The sequence below is a fragment of the Erpetoichthys calabaricus genome, chromosome 12 (genome assembly GCF_900747795.2).
Source record: "Erpetoichthys calabaricus chromosome 12, fErpCal1.3, whole genome shotgun sequence".
In the NCBI taxonomy this organism is placed as follows: Eukaryota; Metazoa; Chordata; class Cladistia; order Polypteriformes; family Polypteridae; genus Erpetoichthys; species Erpetoichthys calabaricus.
This window is the reverse complement of record NC_041405.2, coordinates 143,254,200-143,275,675: the sequence shown is the minus strand read 5'-3', so window position 1 is coordinate 143,275,675 and position 21,476 is coordinate 143,254,200. Positions and strand designations below refer to the sequence as shown.

At 39.3% G+C, this 21,476-nt stretch overlaps 1 protein-coding gene and 1 long non-coding RNA gene across 16 annotated transcripts; one reads left to right on the top strand and one right to left on the bottom strand.

Moving 5' to 3' along the window:
- Positions 1-365: 365 nt before the first annotated feature.
- Positions 366-20,972, bottom strand: LOC114662784 (serine-rich adhesin for platelets-like). 12 transcript variants are annotated; one of them, XM_051935246.1, is made up of 11 exons: positions 20,790-20,972; positions 19,890-20,069; positions 16,626-18,449; positions 14,186-14,379; positions 8,808-8,875; positions 8,478-8,653; positions 7,419-7,612; positions 6,638-6,705; positions 6,284-6,438; positions 1,460-1,569; positions 366-801 (listed from the first exon to the last, which is right to left on the bottom strand). In XM_051935246.1, the coding sequence occupies exons 1-11, from the start codon at positions 20,797-20,799 to the stop codon at positions 715-717; spliced, it is 3,066 nt and encodes a 1,021-aa protein (XP_051791206.1). In that variant the 5' UTR covers positions 20,800-20,972; the 3' UTR covers positions 366-714. The 12 variants fall into 12 exon arrangements, with proteins under 12 accessions (XP_051791206.1, XP_051791207.1, XP_051791208.1 ...); XM_051935247.1 differs by lacking the exon at positions 19,890-20,069 and adding an exon at positions 19,530-19,709; XM_051935248.1 differs by lacking the exons at positions 19,890-20,069; positions 20,790-20,972 and adding exons at positions 19,530-19,709; positions 20,610-20,683.
- Positions 18,219-21,409, top strand: LOC127529934 (uncharacterized). Of its 4 annotated transcripts, none has more exons than XR_007936531.1 (4): positions 18,219-18,354; positions 19,975-20,154; positions 20,695-20,814; positions 20,995-21,409. It is a non-coding gene; the product is annotated as an uncharacterized LOC127529934 (long non-coding RNA). The 4 variants fall into 4 exon arrangements; XR_007936532.1 differs by lacking the exon at positions 19,975-20,154 and adding an exon at positions 19,795-19,974; XR_007936533.1 differs by lacking the exons at positions 18,219-18,354; positions 19,975-20,154 and adding exons at positions 19,420-19,434; positions 19,615-19,794 and having other exon boundaries at positions 20,995-21,161.
- The last annotated feature ends 67 nt before the right edge of the window (positions 21,410-21,476 follow it).

Here is a 21,476-nt window from a genome sequence, read left to right as displayed (position 1 = left end):
TGACTGTATGTGTACCAAATTTCAGGTTAATAGTTCAAACGGTTTGCGAGCTACAGGTGATTTAAAATCCTGGACAGACAAATGAACAGCCACGGTAGCGTATTATATAAGAAGATACAGTGTATGTGGAAGCAAGAAATATTTTTAATTGAATTCAGATTATTTTTTTTTAGTTTTATCAGTATGGCACCAAAGCTATATTTCAAAGGCTGAAAGGTATCAATTATTATTCAAAATGAGGTTAAAGTTCTCTAATAACATCACTAAAAGTTCATTAAAACAAAGCACTTCTTTCTTTTGGTTTTCCTAAATTGAAAGTGTGTTTTTGTCTAAAATGAGTCAGGACCAGATTATTTTGTATATATTAAATACATATTCAAATTTTATTATTAAAATACTCATTTATATTTTCAATTGAAAATCAACAACAAAGTGCTGGCAGTGCCATTTTATACGATTTTTTTACTCGTATGTCACATGAAGTATATAAAAATAAGAAACATTAACTTTTTGTTTACAATTTTCTTTTTGTTGGCATTAATTTAATAATAATGTAAACATTCATGTAAAGCTATAAAAATAATGATATGTTTTTGCAAGGTAAATTAATTGCCATGTCAGAACTGAGCAAAATATATATATATATTTTGTTCATTTTAATTTTGGTGTCTTCCTTTCATTCCTTCTCTTCTGCTCTTCTGGTGTCTCTGATTCTCACTTAAGACGTGTGTAAGGCAAGTTCTGCGGCATCTGCATTATATCATAAGAACCCCTTCGACCATACCACTTGCTTCGAACAGTCTGAAAGACAAATAAAGAAGAAATTTAGTTCAGAGGGAAATCTAAAAGTTTACCATAGGGTATTACCACACCTGCAGAGTTCCAATGATAATAAAGGGAACAAAGAGTGATTAATTTTATGTGCCAGTCCAAGTTAAATGTTTGTGTGACCTAGACCTCTGGCATGGCTACAGCTGCAGCATAGGTCTAAGATAGGCAGTCATGATGAGGACATGCCATGAATGAATTCTTGAAGCCATTTTATGAGGCTCTACCATTACCATTCTGAATTCAGACGAGTTTCAAAGAGTAATGTTGAGGTAAACTAAATGAACTATTAAATAATCAGCTAGATTAATATTTGCAGTATATTTCTAGAGCATATTTCAATGTATACATTTTTAGGAGTAATTTCACACTGGCAGTTTAACTATATGGGTTTCCTCTAGACCATATATATACAGTATCTATATACAAGTGCATCTTTATGAGTATTTCTTGTTTGGACTTGCATCTAATCAAATGTTAGTTCTTTTTGGTGTATTCTGTGCAGAGGAGTTGGGATGGGAGTTGGTTTTTTTTCAACCCTATACTTCTGTCTTTTAAAAATCACTTTCAGAAAAAAATGAGAATGAGCTTTACTTGTACAGTACTCAAAAAGTCCAAAATGCCACCTTACCACATAGCCAAGGAAAGAGATCATTGACAAAATCAGCGTGATGCCCAAGCATATTAGGATAATGGCCCAATAGGGCACATACGACTGACTCAGGGGATCAATGATGTCTTCTGTAAAGAACAAGAGAACATATTTAAAAAAGACATTTAACTATCTGTGAAGGAAGTAGAGTCTGTTAGCTACTGCAGAAAGCTCAGAGGATCATCTCATCCAATAGTAAAGCGTCTAGGTGATTATTTAATACCCACATAGATTAACACACCATCAGGAAAAACTTAAATGGTTATCTGATGTAGTTTGTGCTTCAGCCTTGCTGCTAAGCATTTCTATTATGTTTGGGTGAAACATAAAATATTCAGGTCGCTCAATACTCAAGTCTCCTTAAATATTGTTGATAGTCGTGATTATCGGGGATGCTAAGTTGGATGTGGTTTAAGTCTGAATCATCCTTTGAACAGAAAAAGACAAAATTTCTTTTCTGTAATTCCAGTAGCATTCAATTTTCCCAGTAAGTGTCCTTATTGTTAATTGCCATGCATTGTGGCATGGTGTGAAAATATTCTAATTTATTATAGAAAAACACAGATGTACAAATGGCTGACTAAGAAGTGATCAGACTTGCCAATTTAGCAACACTTTGCCTTCAAAGTGGTGAGTCAAATAAATTAACCAAAGTTATTACAAAGTAATTTCATCATTAGCGTACTATTCTGTAGCAAATCTCGCCAGTCATTATTTACTGGTGCTTCTGACTTTAGAAAAAACACAAGCAGGGCAGTGCAAGATGGATACAATGGTACAATAGCCATTTCACATAATTTATGTGAATAAATTATATTTGCTTTGCATAATATATATTTTTATTTTTCCTAAGCCAAATATCCATCCATCTATCCATTTTCCAACCCGCTGAATCCAAACAGGGTCTGCTGGAGCCAATCCCAGCCAACACAGGGCACAAGGCAGGGAATCAAAACCAGGCATGGTGCCAACCCACCGCAGGACACACACAAACACACCCACACACCAAGCACGCACTATGGCCAATTTAGAATCGCCAGTCCACCTAACCTGCATGTCTTTGGACTGTGGGAGGAAACCGGAGCGCCCGGAGGAAACCCACGCAGACACGGGGAGAACATGCAAACTCCACGCAGGGAGGACCCGGGAAGTGAACCCAGGTCCCCAGGTCTCCCAACTGCGAGGCAGCAGCACTACCCACTGCGCCACCGTGCCGCCCTAAGCCAAATATATCTGCCTTCAACTTATGCAAAAAGGTGCACTAAGGCAGAAATTAAGCCTGGAGTTAAATTAGGCAACATTCATTTTGGTTTTAATATAATGCATGTCAAATTCTGTTTGCAGCAGTGACCGGGATATATTAGCCATCGATGGCACCGCCACACAGAGTTGCTTCCCTTGTTGAAAAGGTCGTCTTCAGAGCTGATTGGATTGCACAGAACTTTTTCCAAATGGACTGGCTCACTGATGGTTTGCTTATTAAAAAGAGTGGTAAGTTGTTACAGCCAGTACCATGACATTGGCAGTAGAAACACTTTTTAAATACATGTTCAAAAGTCTTTTCTTCTCAGAAGCCTGAGGAGCTATGCTATTTTGCAAATATTGAAAATGAAAAATGTGAACAATCCAAACAGGAGCTTAAATAAACCCTGTCTATTCCATTCATGCATCCAGACTGATCACAGCAAACAGCTTTAAGACAGCTGATGGCTGCTGCCTGTTCCACGGCACCTTAATTTTCTATCCTAACCCAAGCTTGTCAGTGTTATACCACCATACCTGAACAACAATGCACCAGCTTGGTCCTTCATTCTCTTCACTAATCATTTTATTTTATTTTTTTTTCTCAAACAAACATGCTCAAGTATGTATTTGCCAATTATCATCTCAAAGCAAAAATAATATTGTGGGTCAAAATTAGAAATATTGCCATATTGCTCAAGCCAAATTTATATAGCTATTTTGATTTGCTGATTAGGCTAGCACATTCAGATGAAGTGTTCAGATGCTCACACAATGCAATAAGGAAGAGTTTGGATGAACAATTGGTTTTCTAAATATTGCCATAACACTTTACTGAGGTGTTCACAGTGCCAGTCGATATCCTTAGTGGTCCAGCACTTAACAATAGTGGTCATTTTATACATTACATGAGCAAGCATACACTGTTAAAGTACTCATATGCTCATTTCACATAATAATAAAGTCTTTACTGTTTATATTATAATTTGATACCATGCATAGAATAATATACTGTACAGTAATAAGGCAGGAAATAGTCATTTGATACCTTGACTGAGTCTGTTTGTCTCCTATCGCAACATTAGGTCTGTTAATTCTGATTTGTTTGCTGCTTCCCTTCTGTCTTCGTCTCTTTCTGAATTGCATAGTCTTCCCTCTCCTGAACACATGGTCTCCCTTTATAACAGCTGTGTTTCCCAACTGTTAGATAACTTTGCTCCCTTAAGGACTAGGCATGTTCCAGCCTCACGCTCCTGTCCCTGGTACACCAGTGAGCACAAAGCTATGAAAGCCACTAGCCGGCATCTTGAACGGCTTTATAAGAAAACGGGCCTCATAGTTCATTCACAGCTTTACACAGAGCACATACTTAAATATAGGGATGCCCTTAACACTGCTCGCTCCAACTATTATTCCTCTCTCAAAAATGGTGCTGTCTAGGCCTAGAATTCTTTTTAGGACTGTTAATAAACTCATCCAACTCATCCTCTAGCATGCCCCCAATATAGCTGAACAGTGTCAGGCTTTCTTACAGGCTTTCTTACATTTCTTTAATACCAAAATTGATCAAATCTATCAGTTTCCCCTCCACACCACAGTCACTCACTCATTCTGATCTGCCATCTCCATCATCAAGACTCACTTGTTTCTCGCCTGTTAACTCTCTAGCCATCTCCGAACTTATTAATAAGTCTAATGCATTCTCCTGTCTGCTTGATCCTGCCCCCACTTCTCTGCTTAAGACATGATCATCCATAATTAGTATTCCTATTGCCTCATTGGTAAATACATGTTTCAGTTCAGGTTCTGTCCCTACTGCCCTCAAAACTGCTGCAGTTACCCCAATCCTTAAAAAACCTGACTTGGATCCTTCTTCTCTCTCCAGTTACAGGCCCATCTCTAATCTCCCTTTTTTGGCTAAGGTGATGGAACGCGTGGTTGCTACATAACCCCATGCTTTCTTCTAGATAATACACTCTATGAGACTTTTAGTCTGGCTTTCGTACGCAGCACAGCACTGAGACAGCTCTTCTCCGTGTAGTCAATGATGTTCTTCGGTCTGCAGATTGCGGTTCCCTTAATATCCTCCTCCTTCTTGACTTCCTCCTGTCACGTCTCTCTGCTGTACGCATCTCTGGCTTAGCCCTTCAATGTCTCACATCATATCTTTCTAATTGGCAACAGTTTGTCACACTTGGCCGATATAAATCCTCCACCCCACCTGTGTCGCGTGGTGTCCCTCAAGGTTCAGTCTTTGGGCCATAACTTTTTCTACTTTATATCCTTCCTTTGGGTCAGATTATTCGCAGACATGGCCTTAACTTCCACTGTTATACAGACTATATACGGTTATATATTAGTACAGACTCCCCTACAGACTCGCCTCCCAGCACACTCACTGAATGCATCACTGATTTTAAGCTATGGATGGAAAATAACTTTCTCAAACTTAATGCCAATAAAACTGAAGTGTTACTGGTAGGTCCAAAATCCCAACTTTCTAAAGCATCCAATTTCTCTATTTCTGTTGATGGTACACTTGTCAAACCTGCTCCTGTTGTCAGAAATCTTGGTGTTTTGTTTGATTCATCACTTAACTTTGAGCTACACATTAGGTCTCTTTCCAAAATTTCATTCTATCATCTCCATAATATTGCCCGCCTCCGTCCATTTCTGTCCATTAATGATGCTCAAACTCTGGTTCATTGTTTCATAATGTCTCGTATTGATTACTGTAATTCCCTCTTCATTGGCCTCCCTGCAAAATCTACACAGAGGCTACAGTACATTCAGAACTCCACAGCCAGAGTCCTCACCCACACAAGCCTTCAAAGCCCTACATAACCTTGTTCCCTCTACCTCACTCAGCTACTTGCGCCTTACACTCCTTGTCGCTCTCTCGGGTCCTCGAGCAGTAACCTCCTTACTGTCCCACGCACCAGACTGTCCACCTTGGGAGGCAGGTCCTTCAGTGCTATAGCCCCTCAACTCTCGAACTCTCTTCCTCAGTCTCTCCGAGATTGCTCCTGTTTCTGCACCTTTAAATCGCAACTGAAAACTTTCCTCTTCTATGAACTTTTGTCATCAGTGTAATTATTTTTTTTTTGTGTGTAAAGCGACCTTGGGTTTGTGAAAGGCGCTTAATAAATGTAACGTTATTATTATTATTATTATTGACTGGGTCAGCTCAAATAAGGTACATCCATTATCTGTTCTAGTAATAATAAAGTTTTAACAAATATGCTTGACTTTCGTAAATTAACAATGTTTTGCTAAGGTTCTCAGATGGTCAATTCAAAAAAATATAATGATCTGAATTGATTTATATGATATACTACATGGACCAAAACACAAAATAATAAACTTAACCCATTTCATGAAATACTGTGACTGTTTAACAATGAAATTCCAGCTTGGACAGGCACACCATAATCAGGGATTTAAATAGCAATTTGTTGTTTTAAATCAAGGCAAAAAATTAAATATTTAGGTGATCACTTGACTCTTTAAAATGTCCAGAATGATCTGTTTAGGCATTTAGTTTGTGATTTAGTACCATACCTTCTACTGACACACTGCTTGGATCCAGCTGATAGAGTCCGCCAAATAGACTGGAGTTATTAGTTCCACTTACAAATATATTCTTCACCAAGGTTAAGCTGAGTATGGGGCTTGAGCTGAAGACACAGACAGAGCTCACCTTCACAGAGCCTTTACTGCCAAGATAAAAATGTCATAGTGATACAACTGGCAATGTGCTAAAGGCAGCATAGTTTTGGGACAGGTCTTTAGAGAAGCACATTATCATCTCTTTTGAGAAGAAGAAAAAGAAGACATTTTTTCCAGAATTGGAGGTCCTGGAGCAGCATGGTTTCACTTTGTGACATTTACGCAGACGAAAGAGGAAATGCTTACCTAAAGCCTTTCACACTGGCATACTTGAAGATGTTGGATAATTCACTGTTCTTATAAAGAAGTGTGAGCTGCAGTGGGAAAATAATACATTTTATTTATTGTTTTAGGTGATCCTATTACCACTGTGCCAAAACAGAGAGGGGCAGGTTTGAATTTGAAGGTTATTTTTAAGGCAGAAACATGAAAAACAGGCTGATGACAAACAGCTTAGTGAGCTAGACATCCACCCTTTCCCTATAGATATTGTATCAACATAACTGCTAATGGGCGGCACGGTGGCGCAGTGGGTAGCGCTGCTGCCTTGCAGTTGGGAGACCTGGGGACCCGGGTTCGCTTCCCGGGTCCTCCCTGCGTGGAGTTTGCATGTTCTCCCCGTGTCTGCGTGGGTTTCCTCCAGGCGCTCCGGTTTCCTCCCACAGTCCAAAGACATGCAGGTTAGGTGGATTGGCGATTCTAAATTGGCCCTAGTGTGTGCTTGGTGTGTGTGTTGGCACCCTGCCCAGGATTGGTTCCCTGCCTTGTTGGCTGGGATTGGCTCCAGCAGACCCCTGTGTTCGGATTCAGCGGGTTGGAAAATGGATGGATGGATGGATAACTGCTAATCTCATCTCCTAAACTTGTGGCACTTGAAAGGCTCTAATAATAATAATACATTTTATTTATATATCACCTTTCCCATTCTCGAATCACTTCACAGAAATGCAGAAAGAACAACAGAGGATGTACAATATTTGATACAAACAACATCCTCATCAAACTCCAAGTAAAGATGAAGGGTTACCTGTGCTGTGATGTTGGTCTCCAAGTTTTTATACAAAGCCGAGCTGGGTTTATTCAAGTCAGATGTGAAATTTAGGTTTATGATGGTGAAGTTGATGATGAAGCGTTTGTCACTGGAGTCCGTGACAGGTATATTGGTCATCGATGTTGTTGAAACTGTTGTGGTGGTTACAGTTGATGTAGTTGTTGTTTGTTCTGTAGGAGAGTCAAAACAGAAAGATCTGACATTATTTTTCAAGAAAATAATGAGGTGTCCAGATAATTCCTGGAAATATTTCATGGTTGCTTAAGATAATTTTCAAGGGTTCGGATGGATAAAGTAAGAAACCCAGAGAACAATAGTAAGATGCTTTTATGGTCATTTCTTGCTCTGTTTAAGGCAGCACACTTTGTATTCATTTAGTCATTTGACTCAACATTAATATGTTTAGCACTCATATCAATTCCTTTATTTACCCAATTGACAATAAAAAGGCACAATGCATGGCACCACAGTTTTTCCGAGGCATAACAATATTATAAATCATGAGCATGTGCCATTGTCTGCGTCTTTATCCCTAAAGAGCAAGATATTGAATGGAAACAGTGATTCAGCTTTATACACCAAGTGAAAAAAAATTATTATTTTAGTCCCATGTCTTGTTCTTCAAATATTTGCTCTGTGAGCATTACAATTGCAACCAGTGTTGGAAAGAATTAAATCTGGACCCACAGTACTATGATTCAGGTGTCCATTTTTAAGAACTGTTATTTCAATACTTATGTTATACATAAGTTAGCCTCAATAATGGATTGCTCACTTTGCTCAGCACACTTTGCTGATATGTTTCCAGTAGCCATGTGAGAACATAAATTAAACGTTTCTAATGTATTCAAATGGTAAGTTAGTATACAATGGAGGCTCAGATAGTCACTTTACACAATAACAGGGTTTTTATGTGGTCACGTAATTACCTAAGTGAGCCAGCATACATGAATGGGGTACTCAGAGGGGTATTAGATATTCTAAATAATACTTCACGTTTTGTCAAGGAGATCAGGTGGTCATTTAATACAATACCTTGCACTGTTAAGCTCTTTGGGTTTATAAGATACATCACACCCAAATCATTAGATCCATTGAGTGCAGATATAAATATATCCTTGACAGAGGTACCGTTGAGTAAGGTTGAGACATTGTGGAGTGAGTTATTTGTGCTGAAGACACAGGTACAGTCCACTATCACGGAGCCTTTTCTGCCAAGAGAAAGAATCAAGAGTTAGAAAAGTGTACTTTTTAGCAAATACAACATCATCCAAAGCACAAGACAACTTCTCATGTGGCTTAGAGTCTAGTTACAGGTAAGTTCCCAAACTCATAACATTTAACGACCCAGGAAACAATATTTACCTAAAGCCGTTCACTTTGACATACTTGAAGAGGCTGCCCAAGTAACATTTTTTGTAGAGTGTTGTTAACTGCAGTGAGAGAAAGAAAAACACATTAATCTGTAACCTCCTTAGCATTATGTTGAATTGTTTTTCAAGCAGAAAAATTGTCACTATATGAAACAGAAGCATATAAATGCCAAAATATCAACATAAATGCAGTAGGAAGGGTATGTCTCATGTTCACTGATGCACCTTTAGCACATGTACATCATGTGACATGTTTTAAAAACCGTCACTCGTGTATGGCACGGCATTGCAATTGGGAAAGTAGAAGAGTGTCACTTTTCACACTTTTCTTATTATATTTTTCCTGTTGCTTGCACATGAGAATGTAAAATGTAGAACACGACAGCACAAGGCTTAGTGACTTCCATATTACCCCTGATAAGAACATTGACAGTTGCTGCATTGTGAGCAGTGCCTAAGAGGCTAACATCTTTCTTGTCCATCCAACTCAAATTCAATCATTTTGCTTTTTTGCCCCGCATCTTCTTGCACCACACTGAAGCTTCAAATGATCAAAATTAAAAGTCACATCACGCCAGTTCAGTCATACAGCACCATGTGCATCAGTTTCACTGTCCATGTCAGCTTCTGATGAGCAATTCACATTATCATTACTGTTGTTTGATTCAATTAATAGTTCACTGTAAGTTTTTTTCTAAACATACAGTACTGTGCAAAAGTTTTAGGCAGGTGTGAAAAAATGCTATAAACAAAGAATGCTTTCAGAAATATAACTAATGATTGTTTATTATTATCAATTTACAAAATGCAAAGTGAGCAAACAAAAGAAAAATCTAAATCAAATCAATATTTGGTGTTACTACCTTTTGCCTTCAAACCAGCATCAATTCTTGTAGGTCCACTTGCACAAAGTCAGGGATTTTGTAGGATTCTAGTCAGGTGTCTGATCAACCAGTTCTACCAAACAGGTGCTAATGGTCATCAATGTCACACGGAGGTTTAAACACAGTCATGAACTGAAACAGAAACAGCTGTGTAGGAGGCTTCAAACTGGGTGAGGAACAGCCAAACTCTGCTACCAAGGTGAGGTTGTGGACGACAGTTTCATGTCATGGCGAGATTGAGCACAGCAACAAGACACAAGGTAGTTCTACTGCATCAGCAAGGTCTCTCCCAGACAAAGATTTCAAAGCAGTCTGGGGTTTCAAGATGTGCTGTTCAAGCTCTTTTGAAGAAGCACAAAGAAACGGGCAACATTGAGGATCGTAGACGCAGTGGTCGGCCAAGGAAACTTAGTGCAGCAGATGAAAGACACATCAAGCTTATTACCCTTCGAAATCGGAAGATGTCCAGCAGTGCCATCAGCTCAGAACTGGCAGAAACCAGTGGGACCCAGGTACACCCATCTACTGTCCAGAGAAGTCTGGCCAGAAGTGGTCTTCATGGAAGAGTTGCAGCCAAAAAGCCATACCTCCGACGTGGAAACAAGGCCAAGTGACTCAAGTATGCACGAAAACATAGGAACTGGGGTGCAGAAAAATGGCAGCAGGTGCTCTGGACTGATGAGTCAAAATTTGAAATATTTGGTTGTAGCAGAAGGCAGTTTGTTTGTCGAAGGGCTGGAGAGTGATACAATAATGAATGTCTGCAGGCAACAATGAAGCATGGTGGAGGTTTCTTGAACGTTTGGGGCTGCATTTCTGCAAATGCAGTTGGAGATTTGGTCAGGATTAATGGTGTTCTCAATGCTGAGAAATACAGGCAGATACTTATCCATCATGCAATACCATCAGGGAGGTGTATGATTGGCCCCAAATTTATCCTGCAGCAGGACAACGACCCCAAACATACATCCAAAGTCATTAAGAACTATCTTCAGCATAAAGAAGAACAAGAAGTCCTGGAAGTGATGGTATGGCCCCCACAGAGCCCTGAGCTCAACATCATCGAGTGTGTCTGGGATTACATGAAGAGACAGAAGGATGTGAGGAAGCCTACATCCACAGAAGATCTGTGGTTAGTTCTCCAAGATGTTTGGAACAACCTACCAGCCGAGTTCCTTCAAAAACTATGTGCAAGTGTACCTAGAAGAATTGATGCTGTTTTGAAGGCAAAGGGTGGTCACACCAAATATTGATTTGATTTAGATTTCTCTTTTGTTCATTCACTGCATTTTGTTGATTGATGAAAATAAATGATTAACACTTCCATTTTTGAAAGCATTCTTTGTTTACAGCATTTTTTCACACCGGCCTAAAACTTTTGCACAGTACTGTAGCTTTACAACTTTTCATTTACATGCCATTGTGTGTTCTGCTTCAGTTGAATGTACTGATGAGTTACCATAAAGTGGCATAATGCATAGAAATATTCATGATTTTTTTGCAGCATGATGTTATTTCATCTACACGATGGCAGCACAAGCGTTGTTCAGGCTTAAAACTGTATGTTGGATCATAACAGCTTAATCCAAGGGACAGTCAGTCAGTGAGTCAGTCATCGTCCAACCCGCTATATCCTAACACAAGGTTATGGGGGTCTGCTGGAGCCAATCCCAGCCAACACAGGGTGCAAGGCAGGAACAAACCCCAGGCAGGGCGCCAGCCCACCGCAGGGCACACACACCAAACACACACTAGGGACAATTTAGGATCTCCAGTGCACCTAACCTGCATGTCTTTGGACTGTGGGAGGAAACCCACGCAGACACGGGGAGAACATGCAAACTCCACGCAGGGAAAACCCAGGAAGCAAACCCAGGTCACCTTACTGCGAGGCAGCAGCGCTATCACTGCGCCACCATAATCCAAGAGACAGGGTTATCTAAATTTACATAGAAATCCATGCCCGAGAGAGGCTTCTGGATAATGCCAAGGAGGTAAAGCAGTGGAATCCCCTTCTCCTAGTGCTCTTGGAAAAGTGGGCAGCAAGGGTGCAGGGCACATGTGCAAATGAAACCAACATTAATTGATTCATTGGCCAAAAGCAATTATCAGGTTTAAAAAAATTACTTTGTACAATAATTATTGCTGTATGCAGTATAGTAGAAATGCTTTATTTAAGGTAGAAAGAGGATTTTTTTCATTTAAAATACAAGAGAATGCACAAAGAATCAGAATGTTTCATCAACTGAAGCAGGTAAATGAAAGAGACAAATACACATTTAAATAAATAAAATTAAAAACATTAGTAGTGCCATTCGTATGCTTTCATTGTTATCCTTGGCTGTATTCATTCTAACATTTCCTATTTTTACTGGATCCTGTGTACTCAGTTGAGAATTGAGAGGGGTCGACCTCAAGGAGAGGAGCAGTAAGAAAGGAGAAAACAAAAATTCAGGGGGAAGAAAATCGAGAAGAAGAAAGAGCCAAGAAAGATGGCCGGAGCGCTAAGCGGGTTTCTGGTAGAGACAAGAGAGAGTGTGGTGTGGGAAGAGTAGACAGTAAAGGAAGAAGGTCACTGGCAGAACAAGAGGAATGGTTCAGAGGGTAGAGTGCAAAGGCAAAGTCTTGTAAAGCTGCTGCTGTGGGCAGGATTAGGGCAATGAAACCATGGGCAAAGTCAGGGTCTGACCTCTACTCCCAGGAAGACCTGAACTGTGTTTGACGTGCCGGGTCAGTACCTGTTCTTACAAGGTGTACTAAAGGTTCCTTTTTATTTAAAAACACTGATTATATTTGATCTCTCTGAGAAGTGTCTGACTGTTTTTATATGGCTCTCATGCTTTTAATGTAATGGTTTTAACTTTACGTATTCACCTCAGGACACTTGTTTTAAGATGAACTGGGGTCACTTAAATTCTTTGTTGTTTGAAATAAACACTCACTTTACATTCTCGTCTGTCTCCTCGCTTGCTACTCATGATTGTAAAACAAATCATTTTCAGTATTTTTTACATATTTTTGGCTGACGTGTCCTCTGTGAGTTTCTGCAGTCTTTTAGCCTGATGCAAAAATATTTTCATGTGTACATTCACACCAACTTACAACTAGCCGAAAACAATAATGTCAAATTTGTGATTCTGGAGGGACAACTGTATGCTACTACTACAGCTAATAATAATAATACATTTTATTTATATAGCACCTTTCCCATGCTCAAGGCGCTTGTAGTTTCTTCATCTTTTACTATATTTACACTTTTTTTAATATTCTGTCTGGCTTTTTTGAATTAGCTTACCTTGTAATTATCTAATATTGCGCAGCACTTAGTTTTGTTGCTGATTTATATATTATTAACTATTTACTTTTTTGGCTGTGAGTTTGGCTTTGACAATGTTTGGACAACACGGAACCAATCTTAATCCTGTCAGCAAGCCCTGCGTCCTCACAGAACATTACTTAATTTTTTGTATCCCAGGACATAATTTTAAGGATGCAAGTTAATGCAACAAAAGTGTTTAAGAAAATGATGGAGGACTAAAATCATTAGGGTTTTGAAAGAGAATACGGATAGTTTGGTATGCTATACTAACTCTAGATTAGTAATAAGTTGCAGGCTATTGGAAGCAGCAAAAAAACATCCTTAAGGATTTTAATCAGGATTTTAATTCTGTTAACATAGCAAAAGACAAAAGTCATATGGAAGTTATGTTTGCATTGTCTTTGACATGATGTTTTAAAAGTTTTAGTTCAAGGACCCTTTCTTGAGCACCTCACTCATATACCACTGTCAAATGACAAATAAGCTGACTGTCACATCAAACATAGACATGACCAATGACCTGAAACTATAGTAAAAAAATAAATTTAGATTTAGTTTAAAATATCTGACCATATTATAAGTTTCTAGCAAAGCTTTTATTGCATTTATGCCCAAATTTATTGACACTTTGCAGTGGAAGTCCCAAGAGGCCTGCAGGATCCAAATTAATTCTTTAAGATAGATAGATAGATAGATAGATAGATAGATAGATAGATAGATAGATAGATAGATAGATAGATAGATAGATAGATAGATAGATAGATAGATAGATAGATAGATAGATACTTTATTAATCCCAATGGGAAATTCACAATAAAGTAATAGGAGTGATCAATAAATAAAAATAGAAAAATAAAAGTAGAAAAGTACACATACATATACAGTCATACACGGAGCTGCTGAAAAGGCTGCCACTCACGGCGGCGCCGGATGTCAAAAACGCATGGGATGTAATTTAGAAGTGGAAGGAAGTGGGATCTAATAAATTCTGGGCAGCTCCCTAGAGTGAACGGTGTTAAAAGACTTACTGAAAATGACCTATAACACGATTATTGTTATCAAAGAATTTAAAATATTAAATAATGTCTTATAAATGCACAGCTTTAGTGTCAACTGCATTTCTGTATCCCATACATATGAAATCTGAAGAGCTTTTTGAGAAGTTACCTGTAATGTGATGTTGTACTCCAGCTCTTTATATAAAGTTGAATTAGGGTTACTCAAGTCAGATGTGAAATTTATGTTGATAATGGTAAAGTCAATGGCAAAGGTTCTGTCATTGGGCTCATTGACAGGAGGACTTATAGACGTTGTAGTAGTTGTGCTTGTAGTTGCATTGGACATAATTGTTGTTGTTTGGCCTGCAGGATGATAAAAGGCAGAGATTTGATTATACTGTGCATAAAAAGATTACATTGAAGCTTATTAAATTATGATTTTCTACAGATGCACTTACACAGAAACACTGTAAACTTGAACATGTGACCCTCCCTTATTAACGCTTAAGTAAGACTTTTCATCATTTCTCAGCTGAGTCACCTCTTGTTTCTAAGAGACCACACTGATCCCAGGCTGTGGCACTCCCTTACACCTCCTGCATTTGCTGTGTCCTATAACCTCATTCATCACTCTTAGACTTGCCCCTCAGCTTAGGAAATAGGCCTTCCAGTTTTGTTACTAAATTAATGATGATTAGTTATATATGGCGTGCGCCACCACCATCTACCCAAAGCACCATGATGTTCCAACAATAATGGATGGATTAAAAGCCAGAAGTCTGTATGACCATCAGCATCAAGTGACTCCGTTAGGTAGAATGCCCAAAGGGGACTGGGCGGTCTCGTGGCCTGGAACCCCTACAGATTTTATTTTTTTCTCCAGCCTTCTGGAGTTTTTTTTTGTTTTTTCTGTCCACCCTGGCCATCGGACCTTACTCCTTTCTATGTTAACTAATGTTGTCTTATTTTAATTTCTTATTTTGTCTTTTATTTTTCTTCTCTTCATTATGTAAAGCACTTTGAGCTACTTTTTGTATGAAAATGTGCTATATAAATAAATGTTGTTGTTGTTGTTGTTATTTTAGCTAAGTAGTTTGTCTTGAACTTGAGAACACTATTAGTGTTTTGTGCATTCATTTTGAAAACTCAGTTATTCACCAGCTCATCACAAGTCGCTGTCCTGGGAACATCAAACAGGAAACAACCTAAAATGGCACAGATTCTATCACAAAACACTTTCATTCATACCAAGCCAGTTTAAAGTTGCCTGGTACACAACAAGACTCATCCCAGGTCCCTGGCATTTTGAAGCAACTTTGCTAACCCTTCTTCCACCGCACTGCCCAAACTCTATTGTAAATCATTATTGGAAAAGTGCATTCAATGAAGAAACCAAACCAAGATGTTCATCTTTAAAGTATGTACAGTACGGTGGAAACAAGAAGCAAAGAAAGCAGATACTCAAGATACATTAGCCAGATGCTAGATTGGTTCGGTTTTCTCCCTTTGTTTGGAAGCAGTTCCCTGATCTTATTGTGGTTATACAGTGGAACCTCGGTTTGCGAGCATAATTCGTTCCGGAAACGTGCTCGCAGTCCAAAGCACTCATATATCAAAGTGAATTTCCCCATAAGAAATAATGGAAACACAGATGATTCATTCCACAACCCAAAACTATTCATATAAAAATGATTAATACAAAATATAAAGGAAAAATACATAAAACAAATTAACCTGCACTTTACCTTTGAAAAGAATCATGGCTGGTGTGGGTGAGTTGCTAAACTCTTGTGGGATTCCACCCAACAGGACGACACACGGAAGAGCGTCCCAAAGCAATCACAGTCACCCAGCGCTGTAGCAGTTCACCGTAAAAGCGAATCCAAAAAGATCGTGGACATGCTATAAGCGCCTGTCGTCGATGGGTGATACAAGGAACATTATAAATGCACAGGGCACAGTATTACTTGGCCACGGCTCTGCCTGACTGCTGTGTCTGTGTATAGGAGAGCGGCAGATCCCGCTACAATAAATAACCGCGCTGTTGCTGTTTCAAGCTGAGTAAAGCTGGTGTTGCTAAAGTACTGAGACTCAGCTTCGTGTTTTGGTGTGCAAGACGGGGACTCGCACGTCACAGCACACACACACACACAGTCACAATGCTGTAGTAAACAGTATATGCGTGTACGAATGTTGACTATATGAGTGAGGCACGCCGACTCAGATGGAGAATAGGAGATGATTGCCCACAATCCCGCAGTGAGAGAGAGAGAGAAGAACCATCAGCTCAGTTGTGATCATATGACGTTCAGCAGACAAAGCGTATACATACTATTCGTACTGCAAGATCTCGCTCGTTTATCAAGTCAAAATTTATTAAAAATTTTAGCTTGTCTTGCAAAACACTCGTGAACCAAGTTACTCGCAAACCGAGGTTCTACTGTATTGAATTTTTTTTATGTTACTGTGCTTGGTTCTTCTGATTTTTGGTGGAATTCTTTATTTAAACCTGAGATTTCAGTTTTTTTTAACATAAATATTTCATAAAATAACTACAAGAAAACAACAATTTTGTATTATACTCATATATGGATACACAAGCAACTTACTAGTGGTAGTAGATGAAGATTTAGATGAAGACAACGATGATGAGATGCTGCTTGTTGGAAACCCAGTTGAAGACATTTCCTTCGAGGAAGTGGCAGATGACAATGTTTTATCATTTTGAGAGACTGATGAAGAAGCAGGATGATTTGTGGTAGATGATGATATTGAGACAAGAGGAGTGTATGTGGCAGATTGGGCAGGAGAAGACTGGAAAGCAATAGAGGTTGAGGTCGAAGCTAAAGTTTGTGGAACCTTTGTAGATGATGCAGTATCTGTTTGGATATGTGTAGATGATAAAACTGAATTAGAAAGAGCAGGGGAGAATGTATTGGATGGGGAAGTTAGTGGCAAACTTGTAGATAGTAAGGTGGTAGTAGTTTCTGCAGAGGAGGAAGAAGTTGTGAGAAGAGTAGATAATGAAGTGGTAGAACTGTGTGTTATAGTAGATGATAAAGGCAGAGCAGGTGAAAGCCGAGAGGATGATGTTAGGGTAGTAGTCTGAGTTACAACAAAAGGAAAATGAGCTGAAGTTGTTATAGATGTTGGCAGTCCAGTAGGTGTGGTTGCTGATGTGTAAACACGTAGTGTTCCAACACTTTGGGTTGTTCCGGATACCAAAGAGGAAAGAGGTGCCACAGAATTAGATAATACTGTGGTAGTCCTTTGATTTACAGTAGATGATGCAAATGTTGGTGACGTATAAGTGGCATCACCTGATGACAAAGTAAATGCCGTCAATGAAATAGCCGGAGAATCAGTGAAAGATTCTGTGGCATCTGTTGAAGTAATAGCTGGCAATATAACTAAAGTTGTTGGATCATGAAAAAAAGACGTCGTGGCAGTGTTTTGGGTCCTGGGAGATGAGGATAAATCTATTTGACCAGGTGTAGGTTGTAAAGTAGCAGCACTTGTAGATGGTGTAGAGGATGAAGTGGAATCACTTAGTACATTTATAGTTCTTTCCAAGGAAGCCATACGAGAAGTTGTTAATGATGAAGTTGAAACCGAGTGAGCTGACAAAGATGTGGCTGTAGTGTCTGGACCATCAACAGATACCTTAGAAGAGTACACTGGCTCAGATAGCAGAAGTGAAGCTGTTTGACTGAGAGTCAGTGGTGTTATAGTAGGGCCATGCTGGGTCGATGAAAAAGTTTCTGTATAATCTGATGGTGATAAAGTATTATTCAAAGTTGTTAATGAAGCATTCTGAGTAGGTGTAGGTAATGCAGATGAAGCATCAAGAGTATGTTTAGAGGATGCTGTGACAACACTATGAATAGTATTTGTCATTTCTGTTTGAAAATCACTAGTTTGTGCTGTAAGCTCACTGATTATAGATTCTTTTGTACTATAGCCACTGATGTTTTGTGCTTTTGTAGTAGGTTTGATGGTTTTAGGATTTTGTGTATGACTAGTATTTGATTCTTCTGTAGTAAAATCACTTTCTCTTACATCATCTGTTGTAAAACCACTCTGTGTAGACTCTTTTGTATTATAGCCACTGGTGCCTACTATATCAGTAATAAAATTGGTTGTACCATGGCCACTGGTGTTTGGATTGCTTGCAGTGAAGCTGGAAGTAGAATAAGTGTTGCGCAATGCATTTGTTATGAAATGTGTTGTGCTTTGCTTTTCTGTTGCAAAACCAGTTGCAGTCAGCTCTTTTGTTGTAAAGTCACTGAATTTAGACTCCTCTGTGCTGTAAGTGGTACTGTGTACATCTGTAATGAGGTTGGTGGTTCCAGGATTTTGTGTAGTAGAGTAAGTTGTGTGCAATCCGTCTGTTGTGAAATAGGTTGTGCTAACTTCTTCTGTTGTAGCACCACCTGCAGTCATTTCCTCTGTGGTAAAGTGACTGATTGTAGACGCATTTGCTCCATAGCCAGTGGTGTTCTGTACATCTGTAATGAGGTTGGTGGTTCCAGGATTTTGTGTAGTTAAGTAAGTTGTGTGCAATCCATCTGTTGTGAAATAGGTTGTGCTAACTTCTTCTGTTGTAGCACCACCTGCAGTCATTTCCTCTGTTGTAAAGTGACTGATTGTAGACGCATTTGCTCCATAGCCAGTGGTGTTCTGTACATCTGTAATGAGGTTGGTGGTTCCAGGATTTTGTGTAGTTAAGTAAGTTGTGTGCAATCCATCTGTTGTGAAATAGGTTGTGCTAACTTCTTCTGTTGTAGCACCACCTGCAGTCATTTCCTCTGTGGTTAAGTGACTGATTGTAGACGCATTTGCTCCATAGCCAGTGGTGTTCTGTACATCTGTAATGAGGTTGGTGGTTCCAGGATTTTGTGTAGTTAAGTAAGTTGTGTGCAATCCATCTGCTGTGAAATAGGTTGTGCTAACTTCTTCTGTTGTAGCACCACCTGCAGTCATTTCCTCTGTGGTAAAGTGACTGATTGTAGACGCATTTGCTCCATAGCCAGTGGTGTTCTGTACATCTGTAATGAGGTTGGTGGTTCCAGGATTTTGTGTAGTTAAGTAAGTTGTGTGCAATCCATCTGCTGTGAAATAGGTTGTGCTAACTTCTTCTGTTGTAGCACCACCTGCAGTCATTTCCTCTGTGGTAAAGTGACTGATTGTAGACGCATTTGCTCCATAGCCAGTGGTGTTCTGTACATCTGTAATGAGGTTGGTGGTTCCAGGATTTTGTGTAGTTAAGTAAGTTGTGTGCAATCCATCTGCTGTGAAATAGGTTGTGCTAACTTCTTCTGTTGTAGCACCACCTGCAGTCATTTCCTCTGTTGTAAAGTGACTGATTGTAGACTCATTTGCTCCATAGCCAGTGGTGTTCTGTACATCTGTAATGAGGTTGGTGGTTCCAGGATTTTGCGTAGTTAAGTAAGTTGGGTGCAATCCATCTGTTGTGAAATAGGTTGTGCTAACTTCTTCTGTTGTAGCACCACCTGCAGTCATTTCCTCTGTTGTAAAGTGACTGATTGTAGACGCATTTGCTCCATAGCCAGTGGTGTTCTGTACATCTGTAATGAGGTTGGTGGTTCCAGGATTTTGTGTAGTAGAGTAAGTTGTGTGCAATCCGTCTGTTGTGAAATAGGTTGTGCTAACTTCTTCTGTTGTAGCACCACCTGCAGTCATTTCCTCTGTTGTAAAGTGACTGATTGTAGACTCATTTGCTCCATAGCCAGTGGTGTTCTGTACATCTGTAATGAGGTTGGTGGTTCTAGGATTTTGTGTAGTAGAGTAAGTTGTGTGCAATCCATCTGTTGTGAAATAGGTTGTGCTAACTTCTTCTGTTGTAGCACCACCTGCAGTCATTTCCTCTGTTGTAAAGTGACTGATTGTAGACTCATTTGCTCCATAGCCAGTGGTGTTCTGTACATCTGTAATGAGGTTGGTGGTTCTAGGATTTTGTGTAGTAGAGTAAGTTGTGTGCAATCCATCTGTTGTGAAATAGGTTGTGCTAACTTCTTCTGTTGTAGCACCACCTGCAGTCATTTCCTCTGTTGTAAAGTGACTGATTGTAGACTCATTTGCTCCATAGCCAGTGGTGTTCTGTACATCTGTAATGAGGTTGGTGGTTCCAGGATTTTGTGTAGTAGAGTAAGTTGTGTGCAATCCATCTGTTGTGAAATAGGTTGTGCTAACTTCTTCTGTTGTAGCACCACCTGCAGTCATTTCCTCTGTTGTAAAGTTACTGATTGTAGACGCATTTGCTCCATAGCCAGTGGTGTTCTGTACATCTGTAATGAGGTTGGTGGTTCCAGGATTTTGTGTAGTTAAGTAAGTTGTGTGCAATCCGTCTGTTGTGAAATAGGTTGTGCTAACTTCTTCTGTTGTAGCACCACTTGCAGTCATTTCCTCTGTTGTAAAGTGACTGATTGTAGATTCATTTGCTCCATAGCCAGTGGTGTTCTGTACATCTGTAATGAGGTTGGTGGTTCCAGGATTTTGTGTAGTAGAGTAAGTTGTGTGCAATCCATCTGTTGTGAAATAGGTTGTGCTAACTTCTTCTGTTGTAGCACCACTTGCAGTCATTTCCTCTGTTGTAAAGTGACTGATTGTAGACTCATTTGCTCCATAGCCAGTAGTACTGAGTATATCTGTATTGAGGATGGTGGTTCTGGGATTTTGTATAGTAGAGTAAGTAGTGTGTAATCCGTCTGTTGTGAAATAGGTTGTGCTAACTTCTTCTGTTGTAGCACCACTTGCAGTCATTTCCTCTGTTGTAAAGTGACTGATTGTAGACTCCTTTGTTCTATAGCCAGTGGTGTTTTGTACATCTGTAATAAGATTGGTGGTTATAGGATTTTGTGTAGAAGAGTAAGTTGTATGCAATCCGTCTGTTGTGAAATAGGTTGTGCTGAACTCTTCTGTTGGTAAAGCGCTTGCATTCAGTTCCTCTGTTGTAAGATCACTGATTGTAGACTCCTTTGTGCTATAACCAGTAGTACTGAGTACATCTATAATAAAGTTGGTAGTTCTTGGCTTTTGTGTGTATGGATAAATAGTGTAGGTCACTTCTGTTGTAAAATCACTTGTGGTTACATCTTCTGTTGTAAAACCACTTCCATTTAATTCCTCTGTTGCATAACCTTTTGTTAAATCACTGGCACTACTGACAGTACTGATTGGTTGCTTTATGGTATTACTACTGATGTTCAGTACATCTGTCGCAAAATGTGTTACAGAGCCAGTAGTGCTTAACTCACTTTTAGTAAAGTCACTTGTACTCAGCTCTTTTGTAGTATAAGCACTGGTGCTCATTGTATTTGTTGTAAAAGCACAGGTTTGAGGTGTCTGTGTAGATGAATCACTAGTGCTTGAGTCTTCTGTAGTTAAACCTCCGCTACCAGATTCTTCTGAATTATTTTCACTTGACTCCTTAGTAATAT